Raw genomic sequence first — 23,003 nt, forward strand, 5'->3', positions numbered from 1 at the left:
CGACCTGGCCTCCACAGACAGCCTCCTGCCTGTTGTCCACCAGAGGTCCACGTCAGGTACGTGGGAGGAGATGCGAAAGCTGCACCATCTTTGTTTTGCTCTTCCAGCACCCAGCCCAGAACATTCTGCTAAACCTGATCCCCCAAATTCTTCCCAGCTGGATAGAGCCTGAGAAAACTCCGGCCGTCTTTTTATTTATTTTTTTGTCCTTTCTCACAGCCTTAAAAATTGACCGGAAAGGCTGATGCTAAACCAGACTGCACTCACGAGTCAGGTGTGTAGGGCGCAGTGCACGAACATTCTTTCCCTCGGGCTAATCTTAAATTTTTTTTTTTTTAATGTTTATTTATTTTTGAGACAGAGAGAGAGAGAGAGCATGAACAGGGGAGGGTCAGAGAAAAGAGGGAGACACAGAATCTGAAACAGGTTCCGGGCTCTGAGCTGTCAGCACAGAGCCCGATGCGGGGCTCGAACCCACGGATGGCGAGATCATGACCTGAGCCGAAGTCGGACGCTTAACCGACTGAGCCACCCAGGCGCCCCTCCCTCGGGCTAATCTTGCCCCCAAGGGCTCCTCTTTGAAATGTGGAGCCTCCAGGAGCAGGTAGGAGGAAGCATTTGTCAGGGGTAACAGTCAAGAAAGCACTAACCACAAAGGGGGTGGGGGAAAGACACAGAGGATAAAAGGCGGCAAAGAGATGGCGGGGAGGGGGGCGGTTGAGAGACCCTAGAGAGGTACCCGAACACCCGACCCTACCCGGGTTGACCTGTCCACAGTCCAGAAAGAACAATCCCTCCGTCTAGCACGGGCTGTCAGTCCGGGGAGTCTGGAGTCACACGGCACATGGTGTGACCAGCTCCATCCCCCATCACTTGCAGGGCCTCGGTTTCCTCACCTGTAAAATGAGGGCAATGACAGTACCCACCTCAAACAAGGGAGAGGGGGATGAAATGCAGGATGGGGGGCAGGCGCCCGGCACAGCGTCGGGCACCCCGTCAGGCCCCAGAGCACTTGCCCGTGGGCATCGCCTGTCAGGATCCAAGCCCGATTCTGCCCCCCACGGAAGCACCTCTGACTTCCACACTGAGCTCTTGGCACACCCACCATCCGTGCCACGCAAATGTAGTACCTGATTACACACTGTCTTGAAACAATTGGGGAATAGCCGAATACGGCATAACACAATGCAAAATTGAATGTCAGCTCTGAAAAATGACAACCCCAAACCCTGGACTGCAGAGGCCGTGCTGGACACGCACACAGACCTCACCCCAGAGCCAAGGGCTCTGGCCCAGGCCCTGGGCACTCAGCTGGCTCGCTCTTCTGCGGAACAGAGTCTCTCGTCACGTCAGTTTGGGGGCTTTTGCTCTTTCGTCCCGTGGCTGGTGCTACCCTCCCCCCCCCCCACCACCACTTGGGAGGTCCCCTGCACCCCAACCTGGAAGCCCAGCAGCACAGGAAGAATGCTGTCCCAGGAACGGGCAGCTTGGATGGGCAGTGGCCTGGGGCCAGCTCTGCTCTAGACATCAGAGGGAAAAGTTCCTGGAATCGTCTTTGACACCGGCTCTTGCCGTATCACCCAGACCAGGAGGGCCAGGGCAGTGCAGACTCTGGGAGATGGGCGGATGAGGCCGGCCAGTCAGGGCACCTGTGGGCTGTGTCTGAAGCTGGAGGGTCTGGAGGGCCCTGGAGATGCACGCACCGTTCTTGGGATTTGGGGGATACCTGAACAAACACAGAACTGTGTACGTGCACTTGCTGGAGAGTTCTCTGGCGTGAAATGATAGAAGCATTCCTCTGTGCAGATACTTCTTATAGAATATAGAGAGGCTATCCAGGAAAGCTTCAAGGAGGAGGTGGGGTGGGAGGTGGATACTGGCAGGATGATAAGGAATTGATGTGGGGCTGGGGTCCAGCTGGCAGCAGCTGAGCCAAGCCCTTTAATGCTGCGGCCGCAGGCCTGGCTGACAGTCAGCACCTGTAGGACTGACTCCTGCCCCAGCGGCCCTCGGCACCCCTGACCCGGTCCTTTCCCTGGGACACGCGGAGGCAGTGGAAGCAAAACTGCCCACCCTGCAGGACCGTGACCGCCAAGAGCGCTGCTGCCTCCCCGGCCCTCTGGGTGGTCACGGGGAAGGCAGGCGGCTGGGCCGGGCGAGGTGGCTCAAAGCACTGAGCTGGCCATGGAGGACAAGAGCTCTCCCTCATCCGCGTCCCACAATTGCCACGATGCTCTGTGGGAGGTGTTTGGGAGGGCTTCTCAGTCAGTTACTGCACAAGTACACAACCTGCCTTCACTGCCTTCTCTACTTCTTAGCCGCCCCTCTCCCCCTCCCACAGCCTCCCTTTCCCCACCCGGCTGCCCAGAATGCCCAGACTTCCCTACCACCTGCTCTTCTCAGATCATTCCACACTGTGAACGAGTTTGTGATTCAAAGTGCGGCCCCTCTGGGGATTAATTTTCAAAGCCAGTACCAGAGACAGACTGATTCAAAGGAATACATCTCTAAGGGAGAATTCGGCCACACTGACATCTAAGTGTGCTTTTTTACCAATAGCCTTGACTACGTGCCTGCTTAATTCATTTCGTAATTCAACTAACGTTTACTGAGCCCCTTCTACTTACACACTGGCTGCTGAGAATTCAGAGGTGGAGAAGCACAATCACTGTCTAGTGAGGGAGACAGAAACATAAACACGTAACTGGAACGTGATGAGAACGGTCTCCTAAGATCTTCCTGCTTGTTCAAAGCACCCCACTTACATAGCAGCAGTTGCTGATTAAAAATTATCCCTATCGGCTCCCTAAAGCAGTTCCCCTAAGGACTCCTATTGGACACTTTTAGACCTGCACTTGAATTAATAAAGCTATATGTCGATGTATATTTTACGACTCACACACTTTCCAATTCGGCCTGGCCTTCCCTGGTCTTCTCCTTGGACAACACTTGACCGCAGCCATTAGGAGCTCTATCTGGCCTGGGTTTTCTGTGTGGTCTTATTTGGAGCTTTCCAGACCGATCGCTTGGACCTGCTCCTTCTCCTGGGCTCCTGGTTGAATATACAATTTATGAGTCATTCGCTTTTTTTTTTTTTTTTTTTTTTTTTTGCCTCTTCTTGTCCTCTGGTTATATATGGTAACTCCTGACTTTCCCTTCCAACCGTGTTAATAATAAATAACACACTTCACCACACTCCGACACACCACACAACTATAGCGAGCAAAATATGGCATACGCACTGAATTACTCACTAGGTGAATAATACCACGAGGCACAGCACACGTTCCATGCGTGGAGGGCTGTTCACTGCGGTGTTTTCACCCGGAAGAGCACTTTCCACAGCAGCGTGAGCTCCCTCCCCAAGCCCTGCAAATCTCCTGCCAAGAGCTGTCCTACCAATTTTAAGGACGGCAGAAGGGCAGAAGCTCCAACATATAGTCCAGTTCTAATTACATTAACCATTATTTCCGACACATGGGAACTGTACGTATTGTGGTTTCTCACATACGTAGTAGCTACTTTGCGGGGTCAACCAGAAATTGGGATCTGACCCTGGGATTGTCCCAGAAGAAGTTGGGATGTGTGGTCATCACATTTATTCCATGACCAAGGGGGCTCTGGGTCAAATGGCAGCCCTCCAGGAGGAAATCAACTCAGCTAGCTGGGGAGGATGTGGAACAAAGGGTGCCTTAGTTCCAAAGCCAAATGGAAGAGGCCAGCAGTGACCCTGACCCTGGGGGATCCTGGGTGAAAGGGGAGGGGAGGCTGGCCTGGGTCACTGGGAGGGGGAGTAGTTAAGAAAGGAGGTGGGAGGGAAGCAGGAAATGGGAACCAAGAAAGTGTGGCAGGAAGAAAGGGAGGGGAGAGGAGGTGGGGCAGGGAGGCAGAGAAATTAGCAACAAAATGCAGAGAAAGGAGGAGAGAGAAAGGCTGTTAGCAGCCGGAAAAGGAGGAAACAGAACTCTTGCTGGAGTCTCCCCTCCCCCCGGAAATGCCTGTGCCACCTAGCTCAGTTCATTAGCACCTTCTAGCCAAACCTCTCCCAGGGGGTTCTTCAGAGTCCTTCCCAGGAAGGTGGACACCTAGACCGCCCGCCATCCAGGCGAGCGAGTCACGAAAGGAAACGGAAAGACCAACACTGGGGGCTCAGTGCTTGGAAGGGGCAAGTCTGGACTCCCTGACTCCCTGCTCTCACCGGGTGACAGCCCAGGGGCCCAGCAGCCGGCCAGGGCTCCTACCACTCATATATGGAAAGAACCGTACTAGTAAAGGCCAGGATAAGACCAGGTCCCCGAGGCTACCCCACGTCCTAAGGCCTGTCTGTGGACACTGCCCCGACTGATGTTTTTCTGACACTGGCACCACTTTTTTACTTTTTCAGAGCATTGAACAAAATCACACATATTGGGGGGGGGGGGGGGGGGTCATCCCTGAAAAACACACTACTTCTCCTCTGTGGGGTCCATTTAATGTTCTGATGTCAAAATGAACAACAACAAAACTCAGGCCTCTTTCCAGGGAGACAGACCTGAGAGTTAGCACGCACTTAGAAATGCAAAAATGAAGGGACCAAACGACTTAATTGGCCCCTGGAAACCCTTAGCTGGCGGGTTCCAGCCACACCCAGCTCTGAGCAGAGAGAGTTCGGCCAGTCTGGAAGAATTCCCCGTGACGCCTTCCCTGCAATGAGCGTGCCCCACCTGAGGATTCAACAAACACTGAACTCCGGAACATACAGAGTGCCCTTCATTACTGACTGAACTCCAAACACGGCAGCAGGGCAAGTAGAAATATCCCTGTGACCGTATGAATGTCAAATGTCAGCACCATCTTGATGGGAATGGCTCTTCCCCAGTCAAGGTCGGCCCCGCCCGGGGGCACAGTAGGAAACGCCTGCCCAGTGGGATGTCAGAGGACCCGAACCCACGCCCAACACCCAGCCCTGAGGCCACCCACACACCTGCTCACACTTGCAGGGCGACATCCGAAATCCTTGTGGGAGGGACGGAGCCGAAGCCCCCACCTCAAATGAAAGCTCAAGACCCAGACTCCGCACCCCTTCCAGCTCCAGTCAGAGAGGGGCCAGTGGGTCCCTACCTTGTGGTTGGGTCTAGCCCTCACCCCTCACGGCAAAGGAGACAAGGCCGATGCCAAAAGGCAGTAAGCTTAGGGCCTGCTTCTTCCCTGAGGGTAGCTCTGGGGCGGAGCATGGGGCAGGGGCTACGAGGTCACCTCAGGATGGGCTTCCCCCCTCCCTGGTCACTCGCCGGGGGTCTGTACCTGGAGCTGGAGTCACTGCCGCTCTGCACTGCTGGGTCGTCCGTGACATTAAAGAGCCCCGTCCAATTGGCCAGCTGGTCGCCACTCTGCCAACCAAACTGGAGGCTTCTGGCAAGAAAACGAGGCAGTCGGTACTCAAGGCCCACATGCCGGGTTAAACCCATCTACCACAGAGCCACTTTCTCTTGTACCAAGTGACACATCGCCTTGACCACGCACTCGCTGGAGACAGAGGTGACGTCTACCCACGAGGATGACTGACGGTAACAAACCACAGCTCTGCTCACTTACATCCAGCACCCCCCCCCCCCTTCACCTCTGCCTGCAGAGCTGAGGTTACATGCTGGATACACAGGGAAACTGAGCCTTGGCGAGGTCAAGGTCACAGAGCTCTCCTACCTCCTGTGTGGTGCGTCCCTCCACCCCCACCTTCTAGAGACTTCTACCAGAAGAGCTCCCGCCTGCCAGCACTTTGCCGTCCTCGGGGGTCAGGCACGCTGCAAAGCTTTTAATGAAGTCTGGCTCTCCTGGTCAACACACCTGGTTATTTCCGCTGCCTGCCCAACCCTGACTGAAATGATAGCAAAGGAACAGACAAGGCCACGAGCATGGAGAGGTGACAGGAGAGGCCAGCCGCAGCACCGCGCAAGATGAAAGCAAATGGGTAACTAACTCCCTCAGACCTGAGAGAGTGGAGCCCCGTTTATGAGGAGCGCATCTCTTCCCCGTGCACAACTCAAGAAGGCTCTCAAACCGGGGGGCCGAGGCCCCTGAAGGCAGGAGCGCGGAATGGGGCTGAAAGGCCGGGGACCTAGGTTCGTATGAGGTGCCCATGGACGCTGCTGTGGCATCGGCCTGCCCGCCCCACGGCTGTCAGGAGGCCGTGCCACGGGGAGCTGACCCACGGAAGTGCCTCAGTTCTCCTCGATTCACGGACACGCTAATCTGAAACCCACCTGCCCCACACCCCGCCTCACCGGTGGCTACGGTGGGTTTGCGGAGGGAACCAGACCAGGTCAAAAAAAGGAGTGGGGGGGAGGGCATGGAAAAATAGGGCTTGGGTCACCCGATCGCCCTAGCACAGGGCCTCTCAACCTGGTGCTGCTGTCATTTGGGGCTGGGTCATTCTGTGGTGTGGGACCGTCCTGTACATTGAGGGGGGCTGAGCTGCACCCCCAGTGTCTACCCTCTAGATTCCAGGAGCACCCCATCTTCCACCCTCCCATTGGGACGATCACAAATGTCTCCCGCGCCGCCAAGGCAAAATCCTCCCAGCTGAGAACCACTGTCCCAAGACAATGCCCTCCTCACAGGGCTCCAATGAACCTTCTGGAGACTGGCTTGCCCTTAAATATGAACAGGCGTTGTGAGAAAAGCTTGAACTTCAAAGTCAGAGAACAAAACAAACAGCAAAAAGGGGGGAGACTCAGGGGAAAAGAGATAAATGAAAGAAGAAACAAAATTTTTAATAAAAACCCTTAAAATACATAGCCTCTAAGCTACAGGAACAGGACAGCGATGGTTGTCTGAGCTGCCGTCTGGTCAACCTGGATCGGCCACTAATGAGCCCGGTGACCTTCGGCAAATCTTCAGAATTCTGTTCCCATCTTTCAGGCGAGGGGAGCTGTCTCGGATGTCTCCAGAGCCCCGGACCAGAGTATCACAGAGTTAAGCTGTCTCCTCCATGCCCACCCTGCTCCCTCCTTGGGAGTCTAGGGCGCCCCAATATTTAAGTGCCGCCCATGAATTCAAGGTGGAAACACTGTGCGGACCAAGTACGCCATGTTGCTTGCTGGATGCCGTCTGGGGGACCCCCCCGCCAGAAGCCCCTGTGCATAAGGGAGACAGTGTGCATCATCCATCACAGCTGAGGAAACTGAGGCACTGGGTGAGAAATTACCTCTCAGCCAGCGGGTGGCAAAGCTAGACCTGGAACTCAGGAGTCCCGACTCTCAGTCTAGTCCTTGTGCCACCGACGTTCTGGATCCTGTCCCGGGAGCCGGCCGCACACAGCACGCATTAGGGTCTTCCGTCCCGGGGGCTGGGTCAGCCCCCTCAGCCTTTTGCCTCATGCACAGTGCACAAGTTCACCGCCACAACAGCACCCCCTCCGGGGAGCCCAGGGGAGCACCCTTCCCTTCCGGAGCCCATGACTACCCTCTTTCAGCCCACTCGCGCACTGATGGAGCGTGCGGTAGGAATCCACATGCCTGACCTGCTATTATTGCAAAGGTAACCTTGAGTTGTCTCTATGTGAAAAAAAAAAAAAAAAAAAAAACCCACAAAAGAAGAAAGTCATTCAGAAAACATCAGTATGTAACTTTCATGGGAGGATAATCTGTTGAATTATTTATTCCCTCCCCCGCTCCAAGAAGGGAGCTGGGCTTTTTTATCCTCTTACTTCAGGGCCATGTGGGTTGTGAAGGCTGAAGCTTCCCAGCCCCCTGAAGAAACTGAGCTGGCACCAGGAGGGGAGGAGGTCCCCCAGGTCTAGGAGGGGTGGCTGGCAGAAGATGCTTCAAGTCCAGGAGGCCTGCTATGGTGGCCGGGGTTTCCCCACCACTTCCCCCTCTAGACAGCAGGGCCTCAGAAAGCCCACTGCTCGGGGCACCCCAGGAAGCTGCACCTAGGGCTCCAAAAGCCTCCAGAAAGCAGTGCGCAGACTGATCGAGGCTGGGGTGGCTAGGGAGCCCCCAACTGTTTGTTCCGCACAAACCCTGGGGTGGGGGCGGGGGGTAAAAGGAAGGCACCTCCATGATGATAGACTCAGTTACCCACCAGCTGGTGGATAAGGTGGGCTTTTTCTTTTTTTGAAATAAATGTTTATTCATTTTTGAGAGAGAGAATGTGAGCAGGGGAGAGTCAGAGAGAGGCGGACAGAGGATCTGAGCGGGGTCTGGGCTGACAGCAGCGAGCCCAGTGCGAGGCTCGAACTCACGAACCGTGAGATTACGACCTGAGCCGAAGTCGGATGCTCAACCAGGTGAGCCAACCAGGCGCCCCTGGATAAGGTTTAATTAAAAGGAAAAAAAACAACAAAAAAAAGGAAATGAGCTCTTTCGCACCAAGTTTGTGAAATGAAATGGACAACCACTTTTCCATTATTAACCAGCAAATCGCTTGTGTTGTCCCTCACAGCTGACTGAGGAGACCTTTCCTTTGTCTTCACGCTATTTTATTTTTATTTTATTACATACATAGACACATTCCAAATATTTATTATATTATTCTATGTTTATCGAACAGCCCTGCCAGGCTGGGGGCTCGGATTCAACAATGAACAAAGTAAAGACAAAAGCCCCGCCCCAGAGGGAGGGACCTCGACCAGAGAGAGACGGATAGGACGACAATAAGCAAACAGGTCATCGACGTGCAGTGTGTCAGAGGGTGAAAGGTGCCGTGGAATAAATAAAGGGCGCCGAGGGGGTAAGGAGTTTCGGGTCAGGGCGTCTCTGAGAAGGCGATATGGGGCAGGACAGGAAGTGGGTGATGAGGCAGCAGGTGGGTCTGGAGGAAGGATGTTCCAGGAGAGTGCCAAGACCTGCAGGGGCCCCGAGGCCGGAGGTGATGGCTTCTCCTGGGGCTGGCAAGAGTGACCCCGCGTGAGACAGGGCAGGTGGCAGGTGATGGGGCATCCATTCAGAGAAACAGCGCCACCTTTCTGGTCCCTCAAAACCATCTGAGAGGGAGATGAGACCAATGTCATCTTCTGAGGAGCCAAGAGCTCAGCTGGGCCACCAGGAGTCTGCAAGCGCTAAGGCCCCCCAGGCCTCCCCCAGCTCCGGGTCCACAGAAGGAACTGGTCAGAAAAGGCCTCTCCGAGAAGGTGCTTGGACCTTCCCACCCGGATCAGAGCGGAAACGCCTGCCAGCCGGGAAGCCTTTTCAGTGGGATTAATGGGCCTAACTGCCAGGTTCCCCATGCTCCCTCGCCTGTCCCCGCTCCTGACTCACCAGTGACTCACTACTTCTCTGTGAAGGGCCGGGTGGTAACATCCCCCTCAGAAGAACCTCAGGAGGGCAAGGGAAGTGGAGCACGGGGTGAGAGAGGAGCTGCGGGCACACACACAGCCTTCCTGCTGTCCTCTGGCACTCCGGGCCCAAATGGCACACCACAGTGAGCAGAGTGGGGACCCCTGGCTCCTTGGAAGGCAGAGGAGTGATGTAGACATCGGGGGCGGGTCCCCTCAAACACTCATCCATGCATTTAGTCCAACCGCTCTGAGAGCTCCCGCTAATTCTGTCTTTTCCCTCTGATGACGTGTCCCAGATCCTGTGTGGGCGCGTGTCTCCGGGGTCAGCAGCCCACACTCTTCTCCCAAACCTGGGGAACCCCGTCCGGCTGAACTTCTCCAGTCATTTCATTCCTGCACCAGCCTTGGCTCCCGCTACGGGTTGTATCCGTCCCTCCGAAATTCGTATGTTGAAGTCCTGACCCCCACTACCGGTGAAGGTGACCTTACTTGGGAATCACAGACGGTATTAGTTAAATTAGGATGAGGTCATACTGGAGTAGGGTGGGCCCCCATATAAAAAAAGGAAATTCGGGGCGCCTGGGTGGCGCAGTCGGTTAAGCGTCCGACTTCAGCCAGGTCACGATCTCGCGTTCCGTGAGTTCGAGCCCCGCGTCAGGCTCTGGGCTGATGGCTCAGAGCCTGGAGCCTGTTTCCGATTCTGTGTCTCTCTCTCTGCCCCTCCCCCGTTCATGCTCTGTCTCTCTCTGTCCCAAAAATAAATAAACGTTGAAAAAAAAAATTTAAATAAATAAATAAATAAATAAAAAATAAAAAAAGGAAATTCGGACAGCGACACGTACGCGGCGGGGGGGCGCCATGTGAAGATGAAGGGGGAGACCCTATAAGCCGACGAAGGCCAAAGATGACAGGCAAGGCCGCAGAAGCTACGGGACAGGCACGGAACGGGTTCCCCCTCACAGCTCGCAGAAGAACCAGCCCTGCTGACACCTTCATCGTAGACTTCCAGCCTCCAGAACTTTCGGTTGGAGCCGCCCAGTTTGTGGTACTTTGTTACAGCGGCTCCACCAGACCCGACTAGGGTTGCTTCTCTGATCCTCTAGGGCAAGACCTTCCTCTTTCTTCAAGACTCCCCTCAAATCCTCAGCCTCGTCCAGTGATTCCCAAGCTTGGCTCTGTGGAGCACTGGGGTACCCTGTGAGACTCTGCAGAGGAGGGAGGGGACGTGGTGGAGGGTGGGGGTGAGGAAGAGGGAGCCAGGTGGGGGGACTGGAGCCCCCACCCTGTTTCAAACCGGTAGTCTCCTTTATCCATTGAAGACACAGGTTTCCACAAGGACTGAGACCATAGGAGTCTCTCTGTCCTGGAGAGAGTTAGAACGTAACAGAGTTTGTGAACTTTTCATGAGTAGTTGGTCCCTCTCCCCCTATGAGCTCCTTGAAAGGGAACCTGTTTGCTACATCTCGAGCCGAACAATCCAACAGAAATACACCAGGAGCCACAAGCATAATCTAGAATGTTCTGCTAGCCACAATAAAAACACCTAATAAAATTCCATAGAAGTGACTACATACGGACACACAAATGAGTGGTGTGTAAAACCAGTGAAGTCTGAATAAGGTTGATGGGTTGTATCAATGTTAATTTCCTGGTTGTGACATCGGTACTATAATTTTGCAAGATGTTACCATCTGGAGAAACAGGAGTAGGGTATACAGATTCTCTCCGGACTATTTCTTACACCTGTATGTGGGTCTACAATTCTCAAAATAAAAAGGTTTCTACGAAGTAAAAAAAAAAAAAAAAAAAGTGAAATTAATTTTAACAATATATTTGTATTTAATCTAATATATCAAAAAAATTGTCATTTCAACATATAATCAATTTAAAAATTAGTGGGATATGTTACATCTTTTTTCATATTGTCTTTGAAATCTGAAATCTAGCGTGTATTTTATACTTACACAGAACACACCTTAGTTTAGATCTGTCTCATTTCCGGTGTTCCACAGCCACACGTGGCTAGTGGCTATTATATTGGACACCAAAGGTCTGGTATAGAAAGGGCACGGAAGTTATGCTTGCTGAATGAACGAACAAACTAATGAATGAATGAACGAATGAACGAATGAAGCGAGAAGGCAAGCACTTAATCAACCAACCCAACGCGAGGCTGAGTGAGACTGATGTGCAGAATGCCCCCACCCCACCAGCTGGAGGGCACTGGGTGGGAGCTGTGGGAACATCAGCTCTACATGCACTGGACCCAGAGTCATGAACCTGTGTCAGGACAGCAGCCCAGCCTGACAGGGAAGAAAGAGAAAACACTAGGCGAGTCCCGCCTCCTTTAAGCCTTCTTTTGGAAGGTTGTGGTTTATTTCTGGGGAAACAGCAGTGGTGATCCCAGAAATACTGATCCTCAGCCTGATGGGCTGGGGAAGAATGGAGGGGGAAGAATGGTGAGCTGGGGTTGGGCGGGGGGTGGAGGCGGAGGCTTAGGTTCCTTTGCTCAGAGACTCAACAGAAGCAGCACAAATCGCATACACTCTCAGGCTGGGGTGAGCACGGATGCATTTCATTCTCCCAATAAGCTTGGCACCCTCGCTGTGCGGTGTCCCACACGCCATCTCCTGGCTTACCAGCCTCGTTTCCATCCCCCACCATCCAGGGGCTCTGCAGGACCCGTGGGCCCCTTGCAAACCGGATTGGCAAAGCCCGGCCCAAGCCTCTGTCCGGAAGGGCCGGCCCACCTCATCAGAGCCGGGAGAGAGAGAGCAGCCCTCTTGGCCATCCACTCACACTGCAGAGGACTCAGCAGAGACCAGAGAGGCCCCCCGGCTCACAGAGCACTAGGGAATAAAAGAAATTCAAAAGCCTTCGGTGGTTTCCATCACCTGCTCCTGCAGCCTCAACACCCCAGCCTGCCCCCTGAATCACCCCCCTGGAGCGCACTGGCTCTCCAAAGCCCACATCAGGTCCCACCCGGCTACTCATCATCCCAACTGCTCTCACCTTTGAAACCTACGAAATTTGTCGTCTATGCCACACAGTTACAGGCTTATTTATACAGTTTACATATTTTTGATGTCTGTCTCTTTAAGTGTGCTGTAAGTTCCTTAAGAACATGTATCATATCTAATAAGTCTTCGGTAACATCCCCTCCTCCCCCTGGTTCAAAGCCGAGTGCACATTTAGTTGACGTTTGTCTGTTTTTAGGAAAAGTTTAGAGGTTCCCTTTGTATGTATCCATTCACTCAATGATCAATGTCAGGCACTGTGCTGGGTCCTGGGAATTGGGAGATGGGTAAAACATCTCTTTTAGGGGCACCTGGGTGGCTCAGTCAGTTAAGTGTCTGACTTCGGCTCAAGTCATGATCTCATGGTTTGTGAGTTCGAGCCCCACGTTGGGCTCTGTGCTGACAGCTCAGAGTCTGGAGCCTGCTTCAGATTCTGTGTCTCCCTCTATCAAAAATAAATAAACATTAAAATTAAAAAAAAAAAAACACCTCTTTTAAGGGTCTTACAAGCTTTGTGACCTCATACAAGTTACTCACCCTCTCTGAGTATTAAATGAGGGTGACTGTCTCTATTTAGCAGGACTGCTGTAAGGATTAAATGAAATAATCCTCCTTTAGGATTATCTCCTAAGGTCAGAGCCTGGCTCATAAACCCTTAAGGAATGTTAATAATATCATTAGCTAATGAATCCTTCCCCTGTGTGTGGTGGGGAAGGGGCGGGGGTCCTTACACACAGGGTGAAGGGCTAAACTAGAGATGTTTTGGATGAGAGGGTCTTAGATGAGAAGTGAGTGGGCCTGGATAAGTCAAAGAAGAGATGCCAAGTCCTCTAAGAGGTAAAATTTCCCTGAAAAAGTACAGATGTCAAAAAGAAAAGAACTGGCCAGAGAAAAGGGTAGGGAGAAGAGTGAGAGAACAGCACTGTGCCTCTGGGGGACCTCTGGGGAAGGGACGGGGAGCTGACACCCCGACCAAGAGCGGAAGGGGCACACAGCAGGTCAGACGCGGGACGGCACTGAGGCAAGCAAGACTCCCGGGGTGCAAAATTGCAGTCAGCCCCTGATCCCAGGCTCGTGCAAGGGCAGGGTAGACCCCAAAGAGGAGGCCTTCATGAGTTCTGTCCCCTGGGTGCCTGGCTTGCCTTACCCGAGTCCCAGCCCTGCAGCAGGTGCTCAAGACAAGCTTGCTCTGACCAGAGAAATGATAAGGTCATGACCAGAGAAATGATAAGGACAGCACACACCCCGGTGGCAGTCAGCTTGGCATCTTTCTCCTCTCTGGGGGACCGTCCATCTCCACCAGGTCCCCACTAGGCACCCTTCCCCTCCAGAACCAGCCCCTGGGTAGACCCTCCAGCCCCTGTGGTCCCATCTCCTGGGCTGTGCCTGCTTCTCAGGGCAGCCGAACAGAAGGAGGGGTGGCTCCTCGAGGAGAGGCTTCAAACACACACTTCAGATACAGCACAGAGTCAGGCTGTGCTTTTCCTTGACCCAGTTTCATATCCTCAGGTCTCAGGCCTGCACCAGCCACATGCAGGCAGCCCAGATCTGCACCCTCCCGACACAGGAGAGAGCAAGGCTGGAGGGAAGAGAGCGTACAGGGGAGTTTTCTCCACGAAAGGCAGGACAAAGTAGACCCAACCTCTGCTCCTGTGTGATGGAAAAAATAGAAAACCCAAATCATCTTTAACCATTAAAGGAATGGAATTAGTAACTTATGGCCTTCCCACAAGGAAAACATTAGGTGTGGATGGCTGTGCAGGCGAGTTCTACCAAGCTTTCAAAGAACAGATGATCTCAAACCTGCATAAATCATTCCACAGAATGAAGAGGGAATATCCCCCAACTCCTTTTACAAGACTGGTTTTAAGACAAGACAAAGGCAGCATTATAAGCGAAAATTACACACCAGTAGCATTCAATAACATAAGATACAATATCTTAAATAAAAATTTTACTCAACAAAACCTCACGTCACAGAAAATAAATAATACACTATCAACAAGCTGGGTTTATCCCTAAAATTATAAGTTTAACATCTACTAATGGAATTTATCACATCAAAAGATTGAAGGCAAGAAAAACCTATATATCACCCAACCAAGGTAGAAAAATCATCTGCTAAAATGAATATCCAAATACCATAAAACAAGTAAGCAAAATGTGTTGGCATATTCTACAACGGAGTCGTCTTAATCTCTTAGAGCTTATCTATAAAAAAACCAAAACACTAAGCAGATATACTCACTGCAGACACTTGAACCATCATTCCCCTTAAGGTTAGATTTGGTCACACCATACACAAAACTCAACTCAAGTGGAGCAAAGACTTCAACCTAAGAGCTAAAATTATAAAACTCTTAGAAGAAAACACAGGGGTAAATCTTTGTGACGCTGGTCAGCGGGCATGGGCAGTGACTTCTTAGATACGGTATCTAAAGCACAAGAGACCAACAGCAAAATACATATACATGAATCAGAATTCACCAGAATTAAAAACTTTCACGCTTAAAGGAAGTAAAAAAGCCAACCCCCAGAATGAGAGAAATGTTTTAGAAATTATATATTTGATAAGGGACTTATATTTAGAATCTACAAAGAACTCTCACAATCATAAAAGGACAACTCATCCAATTTGAAAATGGGCAACAGATCTGAATAGACATTTCTCCAAAGAAAATATACAATTGGCCAGGAAGTACTTGAAAGTCTGTTCCACATCATTAGTCATCAAGGAAATACGAAATCAAACCCACAACGAAATACCGCTTCAAACCCATTGAGATGGCTATGACCAAAAGGATAGACAATAATGAGTGTTTTAAAAACTGTGGAAAAATTGGAGTGCTCATGCACTGCTTGGAGGGAGTATAAAATGGTGTAACCACTTTGGAAAAGAGTCTGGCAATTCCTCAAATGGCGTAACATAGTGTTACCACATGACCCAGCAATTGCACTTGCCAGTATATACCCAAGAGAAATGGAAATGGATGTCCACACAAAAACCTGCACACAAATGCTCATCACAGCATTATTCATAACAGCAAAAACAAGAACCGAATCTCTACCACTGAAGAACGGACAAAATGTGGCCTATTTATAAATGGAATCCTATTGAGTAACAAAAAGATAAACAAAAAGAAATGAAGTACTTGACGCATATCATAACATGGATGACCTTTGAAAACATCAAGCTTAATGAAAGACGCCAGTCATATTGGACACATAGCATATGATGCCATTTGTATGAAATGCCCAGAAGAGACAAACCTATAGAGACAGGAAATACACTAGAGTGTGTATATATCCCTACAGCTGGGAGAGATGAGAGTACCAGGGGTCATGATGGTGAAGGAGTCCTGGGTTTCTTTTTGGGGTAATGAAAATATTCTAACGTTGATGGCGGTGATGGACACACAATGGTGTGAATATACCCCAAGTCATTTAACTGTACGCTTTAAGTGGGCAAATTATATTTTGATAAAGCTATTTAAAAACAAAGTTTAAAAAGAAGGAAAAAATGAGGATTAAGGCCAGGATATTCACTATGACATTTTTATTGAACATTACAGCAAAGGTCCTAGCCAACTCAATAAGACAAGAAAACTAATTAAGGTATAGGGTTGGGATAAAAGAGAAAAAGTCTATGTAGAAATTCCAGAAGACTCTACAGATAAATTATTGTCCTTATGTATACATTATCCAGGTTGCTGATTATATAATCAGTATACCAAAAAAATCAAATTTATTTCTATATACTAGCTACAAGTGCTTAGAAAATATAATTTTTAAAATTATGTTTTTATGGGGCACCTGGGTGGCTCAGTCGGTTAAGGGTCTGACTTTGATTTCAGTCCAGGTCATGATCCCAGGGTTCATGGGATCCAGTCCCAAGTCTGGCTCTGCACTGACAATGCAGAGCCTGCTTGGGATTCTCTCTCCCTTTCTCTCTGCCCCTCCCCTGCTCACTTGCATTCTCATTCTCTCTCTCTCTCTCTCTCTCTCCCTCCCTCCCTCCCTCTCTCAAAATACATAAACCTTAAAAAAATAAAAATTAAAAAATTAAAGTGAAAAAAAAAAGGCAGGTTGAGACCAGATTGTACAAAAATCTGCAATGACCTTTCTTTCTACCTAAAAAAGAAACAACAACGACAACAACAAAAACAACTATTGCCCTTTCCCTGACCCTCTGTTAAGGTGTAAGTCCTAGAAGTCCCCAGCACTCTAGGGATGCAAGTTTATGTGAAGTAAAAGCTTCACTAACAAAGGAGCATGGAGGCAGTGGAGGGCTTAAAGGAAGAGGGTACAATTTTCATGCCCCTGATTCTAGAAACTCCTTCTTTTGTTTGACCCATCCTCCCCAAATCCAAGTGGGCGGTATCCTACCTGATCCCTCTGCTGCGTGTGTCACAGGTGACTGCTCCTTGCCTGGCACCAGTATCCCTTGGTTTCCTTAACACCTGTTCCCCTCTACTCTATGCAGCCTGTTTCCAGAGCCAGCTCTCCTCTCCAGACCCTTAGGTGCCGGCATACCTCAAGGCTCTCCTTTGTGCCCCGACCTTCATCATCTTTCATTCTGTTCTCTCCTGGGTGACCTCATCCAACCTCATCACAGGGACCAGTGTTTTTCCAACGAAGGGTTTCAAACCAACAGGTTATAAGATCGTGTGGGTGGTTTGCCCCTAGAATTTTTTAAGTTTTTGGATTGTGGTAAAATATACGCAACAGAAATTTACCATTGTAGCCATTTTTAAGTCTACAGTTCAAGGGTATTAAGTGTACCCAATCTGTTGGGTAACCATCACCCCCCTCCATCTCCAAAACTTTTTCATCTTCCCAAACTGAAACTCTGTACCCATTAGACACTAATTGCCACCCCACCTCCAGCCTCTAGCAACCGCCATTCTACTTTCCATGTCTATGAATTGACTACTCTAGGTGCCTCATGTAGGGGAAACATACCATATTTGTCATTTTGCGCCTGGTTATTTTAGCAGAATGTCTTCAAGATTCATCCACGCTGTAGCATGCATCGGATTTCCCTTCCTTTTTAAGGCTGAATTTGTTTTTTAAAGTGAAGCGGAATAAAAAATATTAAAGCATATTTCTTTTCTTTTCTTTTTTTAACTGTTTATTTTTGAGGGAGGGAGAGAGAGCACAAGCAGAGGGATGGCAGAGAGAGACAGAGGATCAGAAGCAGGCTCTGTGCTGACAGCAGCGAGACCCGAGGTGGGGCTTGAACTCACTGTGAGATCATGACCTGAGCCGAAGTTGGATGCTCAACCAACTAAGCCATTCAGGCGCCCAAAGCGTATTTCTTTCTTTCTTTTTTTTTTTTTTAATTTTTAACGTTTATTTATTTTTAAGAGACAGAGTACAAGTGGGGGAGGGATGCAGAGAGAGGGAGACACAGCATCTGAAGCAGGCTCCAGGCTCTGAGCTGTCAGCACAGAGCCCGATGAGGGGCTTAAACTCACAAACCGGGAGATCGTGACCTGAGCCGAAGTCGGACGCTTAACCGACTGAGCCACCCAGGGGCCCCAAAAGCATATTTCTTATCATAAGGCCAAATACTGTTTCACAAAATGTTTGTTTCAGATGGATGTGTATATGGGTGTGTTCGAGATCTCTGGCCTATTTCTTACTGTGGATAACAATGATAAAGGGTGGGAAAATGCTGATTTCGATGGTGACTGCACCAGCTCCATTGCTAGCCTGGCTCTCCACCCCCCACCCCGACCGCCCCCCCCACCCCACCCCCAGTTCTGGAGTTCATTCCCAAGGAGCTGCAGGATTGCTCTAGGTGGATCTCTTGTAGTGTCTTAACAGATCCAGACTCAAATCTGTTACCCTCCTTCCTCCAAACATGCTTTTCTCACACATCTCCTACTTGACTCTCCATAATCAAGCCCTGCCTGCCTCACCTTGCACCCCGCCCCCCACTATACAGCTGTGACATTCTAGTTATGCAGAATTACTTCGCTTCCCTCTGCACTTTGCAGTCCTTATCCAAGCTGGGTTTCATCCCCCTTCCTTCCACCTCCCCCTATGCCTGTAGTCATTTCTCTTTCAGACTCCCTTCATATGCCTCCATGTACCTTGAAACTATCCTGATCCACTATGGCCCCCTACTCATTTTTGGAGTCCTTTGCTCACACCTCCAGTTTGGCTTATGCATGTATCATGTGCCTTTCCGTCTTCCCAAGAGACTGCACGCTCCCCAGAGCCCCTGGGCTGTGTTCGTCTTGCACACCACTGTCCTCAGAATTTAGTGCACTGTTTAGCATACAGCAAATCTTCACTAAGTACTTGTTCAACCAAGACCAGACACGAGGAAGCCAAGAACATCAAGGACAAACTTCGCAGTTGCGTCTCATGTTGTTTCTTCCCAATCCACAGAGTCTCCTTAGAGACACTATGCCCCCTGGGCCCTCTGCACTGCCCCCCTTCTCCCCTCCTGACCACCAGAGGTGTTTGCAAGATGGGTCCCCAGAGTCCTGACTGGGAACTCCCAGAAGTGACCACTGCACAGCACATTGAGAGGCCAGGCGTCCAAAGAAAGAACACATATCCACTCACATCCCCCGCTCCCTTCTAGTGAAACCTGTCCCTGACTCTCACTGAAAAAGTCTGCTATCTTTGTGCCCGTGAGCTCTTTGTGAGGTGGTTAACAATGGAGGCTTTGCTGAATACATCATCAACCCAGTCCAGCCCAGACGCAAAGGGCAGCAGCCTTCAGGAATCCCCGAGGTCTAAAGGGGATCTGCCCCTACACCAGATTCTCCTCGCTTTTGACCAGGTTGTGACAATGGCCTCCCAGTCTCTCCCCATTGCTAACCTCTCCTTACAAAACCCAGAAAACCTTCCTCCCTAGTGGCTTTTATCATATCACTACTCTACTCAAAGACCCCATGTGGCTCCCTACAACTGAATGAACCAAGTTCAAACTGTCCTTCCCAATCCACAAAGCACCTACTGAAGCTTCTCGCCCAACGTTACATCCGGTCCTCCTTGTCCACACTCCGCCTTCTACCAGCTGGACCCATTTCTTCACTTCGTCTTCCGATTACCCTGGGCGCACACACACCACTTTCAATCATTTCCTCATTATCCAGTATTTATCGAGAGCTTGCTGTGTGCCAGGCAACCATATCTGGTGCTCAGGGTGCAGGTGGGAACAAAACAGAGCGAATCCCTGCCTCCTGGGGCTTTCAGTCTAGAGCAGGGTTTCTCCGCTTCAGCACTGGTAGTTGGGGCTGGGCGATGCCTTCTTGTGGGAGGCAGGTGATGCACTGTCAGATCTTTAGCAGCATCCCTGGCCCCCACCCTTAACATGCCAGTAGCACTCTCTCCCAGTGTGACAACCAAAAATGTGCCCAGATACTGCCTGGGGGTAACGCTCCTCTCCCCGCAGAGAACTGTGGATCTAGAGCGGCAGGGGGAACTTGCTACGAGTCAGCTGGGGAGCCTATGAAAAAAGCAGGTACTGGCTCCATCCCCAGAGGCTCAGATTCTGAGCCCAAGAATCTGCATTTCAGTGGCCCCGTGAGTGATTCTCATGAGGCTGTCTCAAGACCTCTGTCTGGGGAACACTCAAGTGTGGAGTGTTTTCCAGACAGGACACAGACCAATAATCACATCAGGTCAGTTCATCACAATGAGATGTGTAACAAACGAGACAGGTAAACAGGTAGGTGGGTAGTCCAGGCACGGGAGATGTAGAAGGGTGTGGTGCCTTTGCTCGCACCCTCTTCAGTTCTGGAATGTGCACTAGCCCTTCCACCCCCCCCCCCCACGCCCCGAACACACCCACCTAAATCTTCTGCTTCCTTCAAGGGCCCGCTTAATTTCTACCTCCTCCAGGCAGTCTTCCCTAACTACTCCAGTCCACTGGAACTTCCTTCCTCCAGCAATTGAATTAACACTGACTACTTATCTATCTCCTTTGTGGTCCTTTTGTTTCCCCAAAGAGACCTCAAAGCCCCTGAACACCAGGACCGCGGAATCATCTTCACAGACCCTCACAGCATCCTTCCAGGATCAGGTATGTGCAGGTTCTGTATGCCTGACTGGATGAGCCCAAGTCGATGGAGTGCAGCCTGGGAGGTGGCAGCTGAGATTTAGGGAGTCAGGATCTCTGTGTGAGGGAGGGATGGGAGGCAGCTAGCACCCCCACCCGACACCGACACCCGGGAGGGCTTGCCAGAGCAACCAGTTAGTAGTTGAGCTGGCGTTTCCCCTGGGCGCTGATGTTTTCCCACTGTTGACAAGGCAGCAGGGATCCCAGCAGCCCCAGTGGTGCTGCAGGTACCAGCAGGGTGCAGGAACCCAGAGCCACCCCGCTGCATCGCAAGTGCAGGTGGAGGCCGTTTGGGGCCCAGCGGCCCTTGTGTAGGGTTATCTTGCAGGGGCAGCTGTGGCCGGAAGAGGAGGCAAACCGGGGCAAGCCAGGAAACTCTGAAACTGTCCTTCAAAGCCCCCAGCACCATGCAAAGCTCAGCAGCTGCTTTTAACCAGGCAACAGTGCTGCCTGGGGAGGTCAGGAGCAGAGGCCAAATGTCCACAAACGTCCTGGACAAGGGACCTCAGACTCCCCAGCTCTGGGACGTGGAAGGGGAAATAGCCTAACTGCCTGGCTTTCCTGCTTCTGGAAGGAAACCCAGCAGCAACCCTCACCCAAACCAGGGGCACGAACTAGAGGCACAAGTGACTGATGTGGAACCCAAACGACGAAAAGAGAACAACAGTTTTAATATTTGGAAGTCTGGAGAAGACAAGACGTGTATGCAGCTGGAGAGGCCTCTTGTTTTCCATCGGCCTGGGGGGAGGGGCAGTGAGCGAATGTGGGGAGGCACCGGCAGCCAAGACCTGCAGCCCTAAGGAGAGGTAGGCTATTTCCAAAAGAGGCTCTGATGTGGGAGTATCCTAGGGTCAGCACTCTCCCGCAGCTCTGAAACCAGCTAGAGTAACCCGAAGCGTCTCCCCCCCCCCCCCCACCCGCCCCCCAGCAGAAGGAAACGGCTGGCATTTCGCACACACAGCGACCGAGGCCGTGACACCCTCCCACTGCTCTCTTTCTCTGAACGGGAGTTCGCGCGTGGACGGGGTGGGGTGGGAAGCGAGCCAACGAGGGGAGAGCTAACTTCTGCCGCAGCTCTGACCTTCCTGTAAGGTGGAGAAAGAACAATTTGTCTCAGAAGGGATCGGGTTGTGAGTTTCACACACCCAGCGGTTACTGGGTGATTAAAATTCCCTATCCCTGTGGCACCGTCCCGCCCACCTCTCTCTCCCCACCTTACCCTGCACTCCTGCGGGGAGGGGGAATGCTTTCCACCTGGAAGCCCTACCAAAAGTTCAGGATTCACGGGGTGATCCTATTGGGTTTTGAGTCCTCCGCTCCTGGGAGCCTCCCCTCCAACCAAATGGCCAGGGCACTGTAGATGTGGACGACTCCGATCTGACCCCGTGGCTCCTCGGGGCATTCAGATGGATTTATCGGCAGCTCGGCGGCTCGGAATTCCAACCTGCCCCCCATTGTCACAAGAGAACAAAGTTGTCGCACCCCTCTGGCCCACGCTGGGCAGGCGCTCTCCTCCCGCTGGGAGATGAGATGCGCTTCGGAGAGCCACGACCCAAACCTAACGCGGCAGTGCTGGAAGCCAAGTGCGGAGCCACGGTCACTCAGCCCGGGCCGACTCTGTGGCCGCCACCCGGGGGTTCGCCCGCGGGCTCCGTGCACCCCCCGCCCGCGCTCAGACTTTCTTACCTCTTGATGTAGTTTCTGCCATACAAGATCTGTTGCAGCAAGGTCACCAAGGCGAAGGCGCAGATGAAGATGAAGAGTAAAGTTCGGTTCCCCAACAAATCCCGGTTCGCCGAGGGGTCGGCGTAGCGCATCCTGGCGGCCGCTCGCGCACGGCGGGGCGCGGCGGGCGCCGGGCGCCTGGCGGGCCCCGCAATCACGCGCGGGGCTTCGCGGCCCCGGAGGGCGCGCCGCCGACCGGGAGCCTCTCGGCGCTGTTAGGCGGGCAGGGGACGTGGCCAGGCAAAGTTTCCGCCCGGCGGGGCGGGCACAGGGGGCATCCGAGCGTGGCCGGCGCCAGGGCGGCGGGCAGGGCAGGGCTGGCCGCGGAGAGCTCGGCCGCAGCCCCGGGCCCTCCCTCCGGACGCCTTTACCTCTGGACGCCCGTGCCGGGCAGCCGCCGATTTCCCTGCGGAGAGGCGACTCCAGGTGCCCCGGGCCTGGGGCGGCCCCTCCCGCCGAGGTGACGACCAATGGGGAGCGGGGCCCGCGCGCCGTCCGCCCGGGCACCCACGAGCGCGGCGCACCGCCCCCTCCGGCCAGGCTCGGGTAGCGGCCGCCCAGCGCGGCTCCCTGCCCCGGCGGGCCCCGTCCGACTCTCGGCCCGCAGCGAGGGAGCGCGAAGGTTGGCCTTCGGCTCTGCAGATGGGAGGTGGGGGACAAAACACCCGGACAGTCTGGCGAATGACGGGAGGGCGGTGGAGAGGGGGAGGGGTGGAGCGGAAAACGCCGGGTTTGAATCGTGGAATTAAAAAAGAGGGCAGGAAGGGGAAGCCGCGGCGGAGCTGGGCATGCTGGAAGGGAGCATTTGCTCGCGGCGCGCAGGGGCACTGAGTCACCGCGGTGGCCGCGTCCTCGCGCCCGGGAGATTTCTCCGGAGAAAGCGGAGCAAGGTCAGCGGGCAGCCCTTCAAGGACGGCGCGCGCGG

At 52.3% G+C, this 23,003-nt stretch overlaps 1 protein-coding gene across 1 annotated transcript in view; it reads right to left on the reverse strand.

Moving 5' to 3' along the window:
* ST8SIA5 (ST8 alpha-N-acetyl-neuraminide alpha-2,8-sialyltransferase 5) overlaps window positions 1-23,003 on the reverse strand; it is a 59,615-nt gene extending 36,612 nt beyond the window's left edge. Inside the window, 2 exon segments of the mRNA XM_086682890.1 lie at window positions 5,284-5,391; window positions 22,040-23,003. Coding sequence (XP_086539016.1) covers window positions 5,284-5,391; window positions 22,040-22,170 — 239 coding nt within the window. The 5' untranslated portion in view covers window positions 22,171-23,003.

Source organism: Puma concolor, chromosome D3 (assembly GCF_028749965.1).
Source record: "Puma concolor isolate L17-30 chromosome D3, mPumCon1.1.hap2, whole genome shotgun sequence".
NCBI lineage: Eukaryota > Metazoa > Chordata > Mammalia > Carnivora > Felidae > Puma > Puma concolor.